This window comes from Rhincodon typus, chromosome 5 (genome assembly GCF_021869965.1).
Source record: "Rhincodon typus isolate 14 chromosome 5, sRhiTyp1.1, whole genome shotgun sequence".
NCBI classification, from domain to species: domain Eukaryota; kingdom Metazoa; phylum Chordata; class Chondrichthyes; order Orectolobiformes; family Rhincodontidae; genus Rhincodon; species Rhincodon typus.
The window spans coordinates 68,609,926-68,625,132 of record NC_063336.1 but is presented as its reverse complement, the minus strand read 5'-3'; the positions used below and the strand labels follow the sequence as shown (position 1 = coordinate 68,625,132).

Here is a 15,207-nt window from a genome sequence, read left to right as displayed (position 1 = left end):
AGAAGAACTTGATCACCACTGAAATGGTGTGAAGTGGCTGTCGAAAATAGAGTGGTGTCAGAAGACTAGTAGACTAGTAGACTGCGAATGCAACTCCTGTATAAAATGTGAGATAGGGCATTCCCACAGATCATTGGATGGAACCTTCTGTTGTCCCTGTTGGTGAGCTTGGAAGTGGGAAGTACATGCACGCAGATAACAAGGTGTAGAGCTGGATGAATACAGCAGGCAAAGCAGCATCATAGGAGCAGGAAGGCTGACGTTTCGGGCCTAGACCCTTCATCAGAAATGGGGGAGGGGAAGGGAGTTCTGAAATAAATAGAGAGAGAGGGGGAGGCGGATAGAAGATGAATAGAGGAGAAGGTAGGTGGAGAGGAAACAGACAGGTCAAAGAGGTGGGGATGGAGCCAGTAAAGGTGAGTGTAGGTGGGGAGGTAGGGAGGAGATAGGTCAGTCCAGGGAGGATGGACAGGTCAAGGGGGCGGGATGAGGTTAGTAGGTAGGAATTGGGCGTGCGGCTTGAGGTGGGAGGAGGGTATAGGTGGGAGGAAGAACAGGTTAGGGAGGCGGGGACGAGCTGGGCTGGTTTTGGGATGCGGTAGGGGGAGGGGAGATTTTGAAGCTTGTGAAATCAACATTGATACCATTGGGCTGCAGGGTTCCCAAGCGGAATACGAGTTGCTGTTCCTGCAACCTTCGGGTGGCATCGTTGTGGCACTGCAGGAGGCCTAGGATGGACATGTCGTCTGAGGAATGGGAGGGGGAGTTGAAATGGTTCGCGACTGGGAGGTGCAATTGTTTATTGCGAACCAAGCGTAGGTGTTCTGCAAAGTGGTCCCCAAGCCTCCGCTTGGTTTCCCCTATGTAGAGGAGGCCACAACGGGTACAGCGGATGCAGTATACCACATTAGCAGATGTGCAGGTGAACATCTGCTTGATGTGGAAAGTCTTCTTGGGGCCTGGGATGGGGGTGAGGGAGGAGGTGTGGGGGCAGGTGTAGCACTTCCTGCGGTTGCAGGGAAAAGTGCCGGGTGTGGTGGGGCTGGAGGGGAGTGTGGAGCAGACAAGGGAGTCACAGAGAGAGTGGTCTGTCCGGAAAACAGATAAGGGTGGGGAGGGAAAAATGTCTTTGGTGGTGGGGTTGGATTGCAGATGGCGGAAGTGTCGGAGGATGATGCGTTGGATCCGGAGGTTGGTGGGGTGGTACGTGAGGACGAGGGGGATTTTGTTTGGTTGTTATTGCGGGGACGGGGTGTGAGGGATGAGTTGCGGGAAATGCGGGAGACACGGTCGAGGGCGTTCTCGACCACTGAGGGGGGGAAGTTGCGGTCCTTGAAAAACGAGGACATCTGAGATGTACGGGAATGGAATGCCTCATCCTGGGAGCAGATGCGGCAGAGGTGAAGGAATTGGGAACAGGGGATGGCATTTTTGCAGGAAGGTGGGTGGGAGGAGGTGTATTCTAGGTAGCTGTGGGAGTTGGTGGGCTTGAAATGGATATCGGTTTCTAGGTGGTTGCCCGAGATGGAGACAGAGAGGTCCAGGAAGGTGAGAGAGGTGTTAGAGATGGTCCAGGTGAACTTAAGGTTGGGGTGGAAGGTGTTGGTGAAGTGGATGAACTGTTCAAGTTCCTCGTATCAATGTGGATTTCACAAGCTTCAAAATCTCCCCTCCCCCTACCACATCCCAAAACCAGCCCAGCTCGTCCCCGCCTCCCTAACCTGTTCTTCCTCCCACCTATTCCCTCCTCCCACCTCAAGCCGCACCCCCATTTCCTACCTACTAACCTCATCTCGCCCCCTTGACCTGTCCATCCTCCCTGGACTGACCTATCTCCTCCCTACCTCCCCACCTACACTCACCTTTACTGGCTCCATCCCCGCCTCTTTGACCTGTCTGTTTCATCTCCACCTATCTTCTCCTCTATCCATCTTCTATTTGCCTCCCCCTCTCTCCCTATTTATTTCAGAACCCCCTTCCCCTCCCCCATTTCTGATGAAGGGTCTAGGCTCGAAACGTCAGCCTTCCTGCTCCTATGATGCTGCTTTGCCTGCTGTGTTCATCCAGCTCTACACCTTGTTATCTCAGATTTTCCAGTGTCTGCAGTTCCTACTATCTCTGTCCAGTACATGCACTCAGGTGGGTTCGTAGCATATCTGAATCCCCACCAGCATCCTGCCTCCACAAGGATTACATTCTGGACATGAAGATGCATGGTTGAATTTCCTGCTCTGGCAATAATTAGTGACCACTTAAAGGTTTCTTCCATTGCAAATGGTATTAACTCAATTGCAGAAATAGTAAGAACTGCCAGTGCTGGAATCAGAGATAACACAGTGTGGAGCTGGAGGAGCACAGCAGACCAGGCAGCATCAGAGGAGTAGGAACAAGTGCTGCCAAGCTCTGATTGGTTGGTAAAATTTTGTAGCCAAGATTTCTGCCCTTTGGTTTTTTGATTCCAAGGGAAGGCTTGCTGATGGCCTCCTTACTGCCTGTAGAGAACTCCTCTTCATTGCACTACCCATGGAATAAGACCTCCAGATTCCTGTCGGAGAGAGGCAGTGCCAACTCTCCCTTCTCAGCCATGTCTTATCATAGTCTGCAAAACCAAACAGGACAACTTGCAGATGCCAACATTCCTCCAGGTATGCAGTAGCCTTTTAAAGATGGGGCAGATTCAAGAAATGTTGGTCTTTAGCATATCATAAAATGGGACAGAAATTGAACATGAGGCATACCATATGTTTGGGATCGGCAATTAATGTGGCATGCTGGTGAAAACTTGCTGGGCCTCACAGCAAGCTACATTCCAAATAGATGCAACGAAACTTGGATTAGCCAAAAAAATCTAAAATTCATCTCATAGGGAAGATATTTCCATTTGCATGGAGACCTGAACATGTATAATTACTATTTATTGATAAGTCAAAGGAATAAGTCACACTGATGAAGTTGACACTTTAGGGAGTAATTGAGAGGAAGGTCATAAATGCATTCAACGAGATGTTAGATCAACACATGAGGAAGGACGGTATCAAAGGAAAAGTTGATGGGAGTAGCTGAATAGGAATGTGAGGAGGGTAATGAAGAGTGTAAATGCCAGTATGGATATTGAGTGGTCACTTTCTGTGCTGTGTATCTTTTACAATGAATTTGTAAACTTCGCACAGAAAATTGAGTCTTGTCCATTCAAGTCAATATATTATTTCTTACAATGCAATAAGTGTTAATACCGAACTATTTTCTCAGACAGAAAATTAGCTTTCGTTTTAATAATTGGCTTCAAAGTCTTAATTACTGTTGGTAATTTAAAATATTAAAATTAAAATATTAAAATACTGTTCTTTTCTCACTCAATCTAATCTTACTTTCTTCCTTTATTTTCCTTACTAGATGAGATCTGGCATTGCATTCACCCACTTTTTGTCCTCAGGCCTTGTATTGTTAATTTCATAATGCTTCAATCTGATTGATTGAGATGATACATGTTTGCTTGCTTTTTCATTCAGAGCCAGATCGCCTGTCTTCCTTGCTGCAAAGTTTCAAGCTCACACTTTCAGCAATTGGGCATTCAAAAGCAAAGTGCGAGGATAATGCTAATTAACCGTACAGAATATTAGATGCATTGCTATGGAAAAATGCCCATTTAGTTGATAACTGTTTCTACTATTTTCGTAGCATGATGGGCTACAAATACGGCTTTCCATTTGCGTGCCAACTACGAATGCACAGATTGCAGTCCCTCAAAGCAAGATCAATTGCATTTGAATCCACTATCTGAATAATAAAGAAAAGGTTACAGCAAATGTTTTTAATCAGCACCTATAGGACCAGGAGTGTACTGGTTAATCAAGTATTCCAGATAATCGAGAGAGCCACATAATCACTGTAAAAATACACACTAAGTAATAGAAACAAAATGCAGGGTTAAGCACATCACTGGTATACTTTATTTTCAGCAAAAATCACTTAAATAATAATGCAACTTTTCCTTAAATAAAACTTGCCAGCAGAAAGCCTTCTCACTCATACCCTCAACTGACTACTTAGACATCACAGTAGATTGCAGTGTTTGAGGAGAAATTGACTTGAAATTAAATCAGCTGTTGATATTTTTTGTGGTCATTTGATTGAACAACAAGAATATTTATATTGAGGTAAATAACTTTTAAAAGACTATAATAATTGGACAGAACAATAAAGTAAACTTTACAGTATTTGAGGTTATATAATATTGCCAATTTATCAAGAATGCTGGTTCAGAAGGTGCTGGTTAAAACAAAATTTGCTGTAAATTATTACAGTTGGATTCATTATCAAGAATAATACTTTGGTACTGGAGTCCATGTTCTTTTAAATTGTTATACCGTAACATACGATCAGATTTGACCTCTATTTTGTTAAATTTGAAAACAAAAATAATAGTCACAATTTTTTGGGCAGTTGGCACAGGGTAGTTAATATTCAGTTATGTGAAATTTGATCAGCCTGTACTGCTGAGTGTTGGATTTAAATCCAAAGTTCTTTTTCATTTTGCTTGATTCTTTTTATCAACAACAATAATGGATTGTTCACAGTGATCACTATTTTTCAGATTCTTGTTCCAGCACCAACACATAAGTTACATCAGATTTCTCAGCAAATAGCCATTTGGAATTTTTGTTTGCAATACGTAAATATTGACAGTGATCAACCAACACTGGTTAGAGAAAGAATTGTCTAGCATCTGCTACTGAAAGAAGTGGACTTAGTTTCATGAGTAAAGCAAGGATACTCACTGTTGATCCTAAAGATAGCTGTGCTGCTTTGTTTACCTTTCTCTATTATGTATTAATTCTCTTGGTGTTCAACTGATTGTAGCATCAATTGAAAGGGAATTCCAGACTGAGCTGCAGTGATGACATTTAAGTTGTTCAAGCAGCAAAGTACATTTCAGAATTCTCACAGGCAGCCAACCAGGAAATGAAAGGCATTAATAATCAAATCACATTTTACAAATTTTAGAGACCATGAAAAAAGAATTGGGATATAGAAAAAATGTAAAGCTAGATAAAAAAGACGTAAATCTGATAAAAGTGTGAACAAACATTTTAAAAAAGCAATAATCTAGTAACTAGTCATGAAACGGAGAAATTTATAACAACCCATAGATATACAATTATTTTTCAGGACCATGTCAGTTAATTAATAGCTGTTATGATTCAGATTCTCATTGAACATGTTTTTTTTTTAAACAGGGTTTCTAACAGTAATATGGGAATGATTAAGAGGAAATTCTCACTAGATCAAATGGTTCTGTGAATTGTTATTCAGGAGAGAGAGTCCACAGTCAAGTTTGTGGTGAAGCAACAAATGACAGACCACAACTTCAGGATTTCTCCATTAATTTGTGCTTGCATTGAATCTTGAAGTTGTAGTCATAGAATCCCTACAGTGCAGACAGAGGCCATTCGCCCCATTGAGTCTGCACCAACATTCTGAAGAGCATCCCACCCTATCCCCATCACCCCACATTTACCATAGTTAACCCACCTTGCCTGAACATTGCAGGGCAATATAGCACGGCTAATCTACCTAACTTGCAGACCTTTGGACTATGGGAGGAAACTGACACAAACATGATGACAGCGTGCAAATTCCACACAGTCACCCAAGGGTGGAATCAAACCCGGGTCCCTGGCACTGTGCGGCAGTAGTGCTAACCACTGTGTCACTGTGCTGCCAAAGAGCCAGAGCAGTAATAACTCATTCAGTCCACCATCAAAATTCCCACAAATTCCAAGCCTACATTGTCAAAGGAGAGCTGAACTATTGTATAAGCTCCAGTTTCTGATATCTGATAAATCCATGGAAAAATCATAAGCCTTTTTTGATGCAATGGTAGTGTCCCTACCTCTGAGCCAGGTAAACCTGGGTTCAAGCCCCAACTGCTCCAGACGTGTGTCATAGCATGTTTGAACGGGTTGATTAAAAATACGCATAACTTTTCAATTCTTTTGTGCACCAAGACACCATATGCAGTTGGATGAAATCAGTAGGAACAATATTAAAATTGTTAACATGAGGTTTTTGAAGTTCTGCCTGTCTCTTACATTCCAAAACCTATTAGATATGCTGACTTACCAGTGTGCTGCAAATGGACGGCAAAGATCTACATTGAAATTTCTTAAATCCTTAAATCTGATTGTTGCTTCTATATAAATAAATAGTATCCAAAGAGACAAAGTAGATAAGCAACCACCTCTATCTGCAGGGCAAAAAAGAAAGGCTTTGCGTTAGAAATTACATGATTGATAAACAGATCTGATCAAATACAGTTTACAGATATAATTCCCAATGGAAGGTTAAATTGGAGCTTGCAGTGCACTTCATTTTAGCATGTTGCAACCTAATTTGTGGCACCAGGGTGCCAGGAGGGAGAGTTGTTCTGTTGTGAGTAGAGGCCTGGTAGAGTGGGAATATTGCTATGTTCACAGTGGTCATTGCTGCTTCAGCGTTCGGGAGCCCAAAATTTCACCTCATAATCCCAGCTTGGGAAGTCCTGATCTAGATAGCACAAGTGAGGAGCACAATGGGATATTCTTCATTTGCCTTGATGTGTACAACAGCAACAGCACTCAACACTATCCAAGACAAAGCATCCCAATTGAATGGAATCCATTCCACCACTGCCAACATCTACTTCCTCCACCACAGATACACAGTGGGAGCAGTGTGAACCTTCCACAAGATGAACTACAACAACTCATCAAGGCTCCTTCAATAACACTTTCCAAATTATTGAACTTACTACCAGAATGTTGATACAACTAATCTCCAGCAGCAATGGTGATAATGACACTAAAATTCACCTCAATACTCCAGGTCATCAACTAAATGCTGATACTTATTGTTATCCTACATAAGATGTCTAAGTGAAGTTGGATCTGCTACCCTGGTCATTCTGGTAGTATAGGTTAATGATTTGGAAGGTGCTATTGAAGAAGTCTTAATGATTTCTTGAAGTACAGATATAGCTGTGAAGCTCCTCAAATCTGATAGCCTGTCACTACTCACTGTTTAGACTATTCTAAGAAGATTGTCCAACAAAGAAGGATAACAGAGAGTGGCTGCTACCTAAGAATTTTGTGTAGTGGCATGAATCAGTGCACTCAAGAGAAAAAGGAAAAATTTGATGAAAAAGAAACAAATTAAAATGCAAATACATAAATAGATTATGAGGATGTGCATGACACTTTAAATTTTATCCACCAAGAAGAAACAAAATCTATCACCCTCAAACTGGTACCAGACTTAATGTCGCCACTAAATTATTTTAATGCACTTATATCTTCACAGATTAAAGATAAAATTAAACTAAACATCAGTTTTGCCAGACATTTCAATGGAGTCCTCTTTCCTCCTTAAAATCTAAATTATATAATATTCCCAAGAGATCATATAACAAATGTAACCACCATACGTTGCAGTAACCTAACCATTTTAATGAGATTTTCTTTTTAGTGTAATATAAGCAACTCTTAGATATGCATCTGGGTGAGGCCAGAATCAAAGTCAGAAAAGGGAAACCATTGCTTAAGCTAAATGTGACTTCAAACATTACTTTCAAGAGAAAGGTTGCTGTAAGTCAGCCCAAAAGAATCAGTAGAGCTGTTTAAATTCTTACAAAATTGAATAAGTTTGTGTGACAAGTATTAACCTTTAAAGGGCTGCTTATTTTGGATTCAAATGAACAAACAAACAGAAGGCAAATATATGAGATTAAAGAAACTGGTCCACACAACTGAATTAACAATAGACTATGTTACAGCTGCGTTTATCTGATTGAATCTATGGTTTAAAAGCTAGTATTGCATTTTTAAGATCCTAACAAAAAGAGAAACCAGCCCTCCCATTTGTTAAGGAAACTAAGACTGACACTAAAATTAGAAACCAAAACTTCTGGTTGAAACAATATAAAAAGAAATAGAGTCAACACAGCTCGACGGGTACTGCAGAGAGGTAAGTTGAAAGAGGTAGAGGCTAGATTCAGAAGCTGTGAATCAGCAAAAACACAATTGCTGCTGTTACCTGTCACTTGGCGATAACGTTGCCTTCCACACCAAGTTGAGGAAGTTCTGCAGTTGTGTGCTATTTCTGGTGAAATTCTTGAGGAGAACTTGGAGGACTTTTTGACTGAGTTTAATGAACTATATACTCAATGGACTGCTGACCTGTCTTGGTCATACCTGCCATTTAATATGTAATTTCTGGTTTACTATTAAACAAAGTTTGTTTAATTCACATTTAATTTATTTTGATTCTGTTTTTTAGAATATAGACAGTTATTTAGTATACAGTGTTTGCTTTGTTTAAATTTTGTATAATAAGAATCATTTTGTTTTAACACGTGGAATCTAGTGGTTTCAATTCTTTCAGTAAATAATATAAGACCATAAGGCCATAAGATATAGGAGCAGAATTAGGCCATTTAGTCCATCAAATCTGCTCTGCCATTTGATCATGGTTGATATGTTTCTCAATCCCATTCTTCTGCCTTCTCCCTGTAACCCTTGATCCCCTTACCAATCAAGAACCTATCTATCTCTGTGAATCAATGACTTGGCCTCCACAACTCCTTGTGGCAATGAATTCCATGGATTAACCACCCGCTGGCTGAAGAAATTCCTCCTCATCGCTGTTCTAAAAGTTCATCCTTTCACTCCGAGGCTGTGCCCTCAGGTCCTAGTTACTCCAACTAATGGAAATGTCTTTTCCACATCCACTCTATTCAGGCCTCTCAGTATTCTTCAAGTTTCAATCAGAACCCCCCTCATCCTTCTAAACTCCATCGAGTACAGGCCCAGAGTCATCAATTGCTCCTCATGTGACAAGCCCTTCATCCCGGGGATCATTCTTGTAAACTTCATCTGGACCCCCTCCAATGCCAGCATGTCCTTCCTTAGATATAGGGCCCATAACTGCTCACCATATTCCAAATCTGACCAGAGCTTTATAGATCTTCAACAGTACATCTCTGTTCTTATATTCTAGTGCCTTTTGAAATGAATGCTAACATTGCATTTGACTTCCTAACTGCCAATTGATCCCGGATATTAACCTTAAGAGAGTCCAGAACTAGGACTCCCAAGTCCCTTTCAGCTTCAGATTACTAAAGCCTTTATCCTTTTAGAAAATAGTCTAAGCCTCTATTCTTCCTACCTAAGTGCATAACTTCACACTTTCCCACATTGTATTCATCTACCACTTCTTTGCCCACTCGCCTAGCATGCTCAAGTCCTTCTGCAGCCTTTCTACTTCCTCAAAACTACCTGCCCCACCACCAATCTTTGGGTCATGTGCAAACTTAGCAACAATGCCTTCAATTCCTTTATCTAGATCACTGGAGTTATAGAGTAATACAGCATAGAAACAGGCTCTTCAGCCCAAACTGGTCCATGCTGATCATGGTGCCAACTCAGCTAGTTCCAATTGCCCACATTTGGTCCATATCCCTCTAAACCCTCCTCATCCATGTACCTATCCAAATGTTTTTAAATGTTGCTATTATACCTGCCTCTACCACTTTCTCTGACAGCCCGTTCAATATACTCACCACTCTCTGCGTGAAGAAGGTACTTCTTAAATCTATTCTCTCTCACCTTAATGTATAACGTGAATAGTTGTGATCCCAAAAGAGAAGTCCCTGTGGAACTCCAATCGTCACCAGCTGTCATCCCGAAAAAAAATCCCTTTTTCCTACTCTCTGCTTTCTGCCACTCAGTCAATCCTTATCCATGCCAGTACCTTTCCCCTAACACCATGGGGTCTTAACTTGTTTAGTAGCCTCCTGTGTGGAGCCTTGTCAAAGGCCTTTTGGAACTCAAAATAGATCATGTCCACTGGGTCTCTTTTGTCTAACTTACTTGTTGATTCCTCAAAGAACTCTAATAGAACTCTCATATCTGACCTCCCCTTAACAAAGCCACGCTGATTCACCCCTATTTTACCATGCACTTCCAAGTATCTGCAATTTCATCCTTAATAATGGACTGTAAAATCTTACCCATGACAAGGTTAGGCTAACTGGCCTATAGCTTCCAGTCTTCTGCCTCCCTCCCTTCTGAAAAAGGGGTGTTATGTTAATCATTTTACAGTCTTCTTGGACCCTCTCAAACTTTGGTGATTCCTGAGAGATCACCACCAATACCTCAATATCTCCTTCACAATTCTGGGGTGTAGTCCCTCTGGTGCTGGTAATTTATCAGCCTTCAGACCTTTCAGCTTCCCCAGCACCTTCTCCTTACTGATGGTCTCTACACTCACCTCTGCCCCCTGATTCTCTTGAAGTTCTGGTGTACTGCTGGTGTCTTCCACTGTGAAAACAAAGTTCCTACTTAGTTCCTCCACCATTTATTTGTTCCCCATTTTTACTTCTCAAGCCTCATTTTCCAGCAGTCCAATATCCACTCTTCACTCTCTCTTACATTTTAGATATCTAAAAAAGCTGTTGGAATGTTGTTTTATATTACTAGTTAGCTCACTCTCATATTTCATCTTCACCCCACTTATTGCTTCTTTTTTTGTTATCCTCTGCTGGTTTTTAAACGCTTCTCAATCTTTAGGCTTCCCAGTAACCTTCATCACAATATGTGCTTTCTCTTTTGCTTTTATGATATCCTTGACTTCCATTGTCAGCCATGGTTGCCCCATTCTCCACTTAGTACGTTCCTTAGGATGAATTTCTGCCGTGCCTCCCAAATTAACCCAGGAGCTGCTGCCATTGCTGCTGCATCATCTTCACTGTTAGGCTCCCCTTCCAATCAACTCTGGCCAGTTCTTCCTAATGTCTTTGTCATTACCTTTATTCAATTTTCATATCATTACATCTGATTCAATCTTCCCCCTCTCAAAGTGCATATGAAGGTCACTGCCCCTGAGGGGTTCCTTCACCTTCAGTTCCCTAATCAAGTCTGCCTCATTACACATCACTAAATCCAGAATTGCCTGTCCCCTAGCAGACTCTACTACAAGCTACTCCAAAAAAAACTTGTAGACATCCCACGAATTCCTTTTCCTGGGATCTGCTGCCAACCTGATTTCCCCAGTCCACCTTTGTATTAAAATCCCCCATGATTATTGTACTAGTGCCTTTCTTACATGCCTTTTCTATCTCCTGATTTGTTTTCCTCCCCAAATCCTAACTACTGGTAGGAGGTCTGTACACAACTCCCTTCAGGGTCTTTCTTCCCTTGCATTTCCTCAACTCTACTCACACAGATTCTACACCTTCCATATCTACATCATTTCTAGCTATTAATTTCATTTCATTTCTTACTAACAAGGCAATCCCGACCCCTCTGCCCATCTGCCTGTCCTTTCATCAAGATGTGTATCCTTAAATATTTAGTTCCCAGAATAACTAGAGTTTTGGATTTCTTCTTTGCTAAAAAAAAAAGTTACTGGTCTCAACCAAGTTCATCATTTGCACTGTAATACTCACCAATATCCTAATATATTAAGATTATTAAGCAAGATTTTCCTCTAGTTTAATAAATACCCAGATTTTCCAGTTCAGTTTCCAAATGTACGAGTGGATGCATGAAAGAAATTTCTCATGAAGCTAAAAGTTCTTCACAGTCAATAACTGTTGTTTATCAATCCAAATCGAAAAATCATTTCAAGCTGTATACTTTATTCTGAATCAGCAGACTTGTTTGCTAAACAATGGGAACTGGTACTACCTTGCATTGAGCAGAAATTGAAGGTTTGTGACTCTGAATTTCTTGGTCTTCTTCTTCTTTAGGTAGTGTGCTTTACCTTCAAGACATTAACTGATCTGCTAAAAATTGCATGGTTATATTTGTCTTCCCACAGTTCCTTCTTAAACATAGACTCCAGAGAATGAGCCACCTGCAGGACTCCATGCTCTGCCTCTGGTAGATGACACACTGCTCTTCATACATTAAAATACATTAAAACATAATGTAAAAACAGTTTCTGCAGCCATCAATACAGCTATGCAAGCATTCTGCCTATCCTCACTCTGCTCTCCACCTGTCCATTTCATGCCCCATAGGCTTCCTTAGAAGTCCCATCCTCTCAGGGTCATGCCTCAGGCAACCCACTACTCATGACCTCTTGCTCCATCTCCATGATGCTGCCAATGAAATCACTCCCTCTGAAAATGGATACATGGGTGTCAAAGATTTCCCGTACCCAGCATTCTCTCTCATGTCGTCAACTAGCGACAGGAAGCTTAGTGATAACGTTTATGGTAACTGTGGGGCCTGGAGTGAGTCAGGGATACAGTGCCTCCCCATTACATCATAAATGTCTGCATTATACCTGCATTTCACAAACAATGGCATTCGAAAACCTTCATTTTAAAAAACCCTGAAATTTGCCATATTTTGTGAATGCAGTGAGCTTTCTATAGATCAATGTTTAAAATGCTGAGTAAGATATTGTCATTTCATCAGCCCCATTTTTCTTTCCTTGTTTAGCCTCCTCTCAATCAAATATTTCCTCCATGTGAGAGGACAATATTTAGAATCTCGCTGCCTTGGTTTTTGGACAAACAGTGAGTTGAATTCTGGGTTGGGAATCCAGACACATGAGTATTGGGCCTATCAGTTGAACTTTCTGGCAAATGTCCATAGAAGCTCACATCCAGGATCTCTGTCCCAATTAGAGTTGACAGATGGGATGATGATTGGGAATTAGGACTGAACACACAGGGTTTACAAGGCTCACTGGCAGCCCTTCCCAGTGATTTAACAGACATTTATGTTGCAGTGACTCGAAGAAGTTATTTCTGAAGAAAATGGAGGGGAGGTGTGGAAGGTCTACCGCTCTGTTGAATTGTGGAAGCCTTCTGCAGGAATTGCCAGTAATTTCTTTGCTAAGACCATTACCACTAATATTAGTCTCAATAATATGCCCCTAACATCACAAGACTCTGTGAATGGTTGATCTCAGCTATGCCATTTTTTTTCCCCTTTGTAGCATTGAGTGCTTATCAGTTGCAGGCTTCAATTAGTTTCTGTTAGTCCTCCGTTGAAGATGGCAGGAGGTTGAATGACATCAGGATACAGTTCCAATGACTTTTGTTCCAATCTTCTCTTCATCAAAAATTATCTCTAACCATCTGGGAAAACTCCCCACAATGTAATTTTCTGCCATTTCCAGCAAGTACATGAATAATTTTTTCAATATCAGTCAAGCAGCAGTCATAGTGTAAATTAAAAATGCTTTTTTTTAAGAAGTGGATAACTTTGTACTAACCTCTTCATATGCAAAGAGAAGGATGATATTGTAGCCTGGTCTAATTTTCTGTGTATACATTTATAATAAATAAATATCTTCATATACGTATACATACTAAATTTCTTTTGGCTTTCATATATGTCACATATAATTAATTAAGGTACTCTATTATTTCATTCTTAGTCAAAATATAATTCCAGATGAAATTCTCCTTTGTTCATTGGAGTAAATCAGTTTACCACTTGTAGAACTGAATTGAATTGAATTAGCTTTATTGTCACATGTAGTCATAGTGTACAGTGATAGTTTACAATTCGCCACTTGCGGCGCCATCTTAGGTACAAATGTACCTGGGTACAGATTCTTCAGTACATTTCTTTAAGAAAAAAGATTAGACAATAATGAGCTATAAAGTCCAGCATTGCAGATTGTAGGAATAAATTAGAAAATGGAGAAATGAAAAGTTTACAACAATGGTCCTCCAACCAAGTCCCTGCTAGCACCTAGCCTTCTGTCCATGCCAGACCTTGACTTCAGACCATGTTAGGCTTCATCTCAAGGTTCTTGAGGCCAGGAGACTGCTCTGGAATCACCTTGAGACTGGAAGTCGACGCTGAGGTCATACTGGACTGAGAAACTGTCATTGGCCATTGAAAGACTGCCACACGGGGCCAGGAGACTGCTACACCAGGCCGAGAGAACACCTTGTTGAGTCTGCGCTGAGGCCAAAAGTCCAAGGCTAGGTGCCCGAGGTCAGAGTCTCAGCCCACGCTGAGGCAGAGAGTCCGAGGCTGAGAGTCCGAGCCTGCGCTGAGGCAGGGAGTCCGAGGCCGAGAGTCCGAGCCTGCGCTGAGGCAGGGAGTCCGAGGCCGAGAAGAAAGAAGACAGAACAAGAGAAAATAACACAAAAGAGAAAAAATAGAGAAACAGACAAAGTGGATGAGCTTCAGCTACAGCGTCCTACTCTGCCGCCATTTTGGACATCATGTAATGTTAGGCTGAAAGTTGGGTTGAAAGTACCTAACAGACACTTTAAGATGTGATCAAAATTAGTACAAGAAGACGTTCACTTCAGTATATAATATATTTATAAGCTTAATTTCCTTTATATACAAACTAATGAGTAAATCTATCACCTTAAACTACTTTATACATATGCAAATTAATGAGTTTCACTGACGTTCAGCTCGCCAGAAACTAGCAATGGTGGCATTTGGATCTCTGTTTCAGATTCCATGATACTGGTCTGCCCAGCTCAATGGTGAAAGTTAATAGCGCTGGTCTTGCAAACCCTAGCTGATGGTGAAAGTCCAATGAGTGGGGCAAAGTCCCCAATATTAATACTGTTTTCTGATGTTATACACTGTATCACCATTTTGTCGCACTTTTAGTATTTTCTCAGGCATTCCATTGTGCGAAAACAGGTTAGAAAAACACATCCAGGTGGCTCTGTGTTTTCTGCACAACCATCTGTTTCTAGTCCCAGCCAAGGTCACCATAATTACTTTCTAGGTAAATCAGGCTGTTTTTATACCAGGCGTATTTTGCGTTATTTTCCATTTTGCTTCAATTGCTATTGTCATGTCCAATTAACCCTTAATGATCTGGTTTGGAGATATAATGTTTTACGCCCAACCTGCTCAGAATGTACCTGTGTTTCTTTGGACAGATTGTTTTTTGCCTTTACATATTTTAAATCCAAATCACCTATGTTACTTTTAATTCTGTATTTTTCTCAAATCCTGGTTGAGGTTATTTCGTTGGTTCATAAACTGGTAGTTGGTTCATAAACGTCAATTTTATTTCTTGATAGCACACTTGTATTCAGAAGCCTGCTTTTAAAATTTCGTTTCCATCCTATTGTTTATAACATTTTGTGATATGAATGAAATGCAACTGAATGATTTCTGCACAACAGACTGAGAGTTGACAATGGCTAACTACTATAACAGAGCTTGA

General features: G+C 40.9%; 1 protein-coding gene across 1 annotated transcript in view; it reads right to left on the bottom strand.

Annotated features, from left to right (window-relative positions):
• LOC109932755 (macoilin-like) overlaps positions 1-15,207 on the bottom strand; it is a 106,827-nt gene that overhangs the window by 21,561 nt on the left and 70,059 nt on the right. Inside the window, exon 4 of the mRNA XM_020531881.2 lies at positions 6,124-6,247. Within this exon, the coding sequence (XP_020387470.2) occupies positions 6,124-6,247 (124 nt within the window). The remainder of the gene's footprint in view (positions 1-6,123; positions 6,248-15,207) is intronic.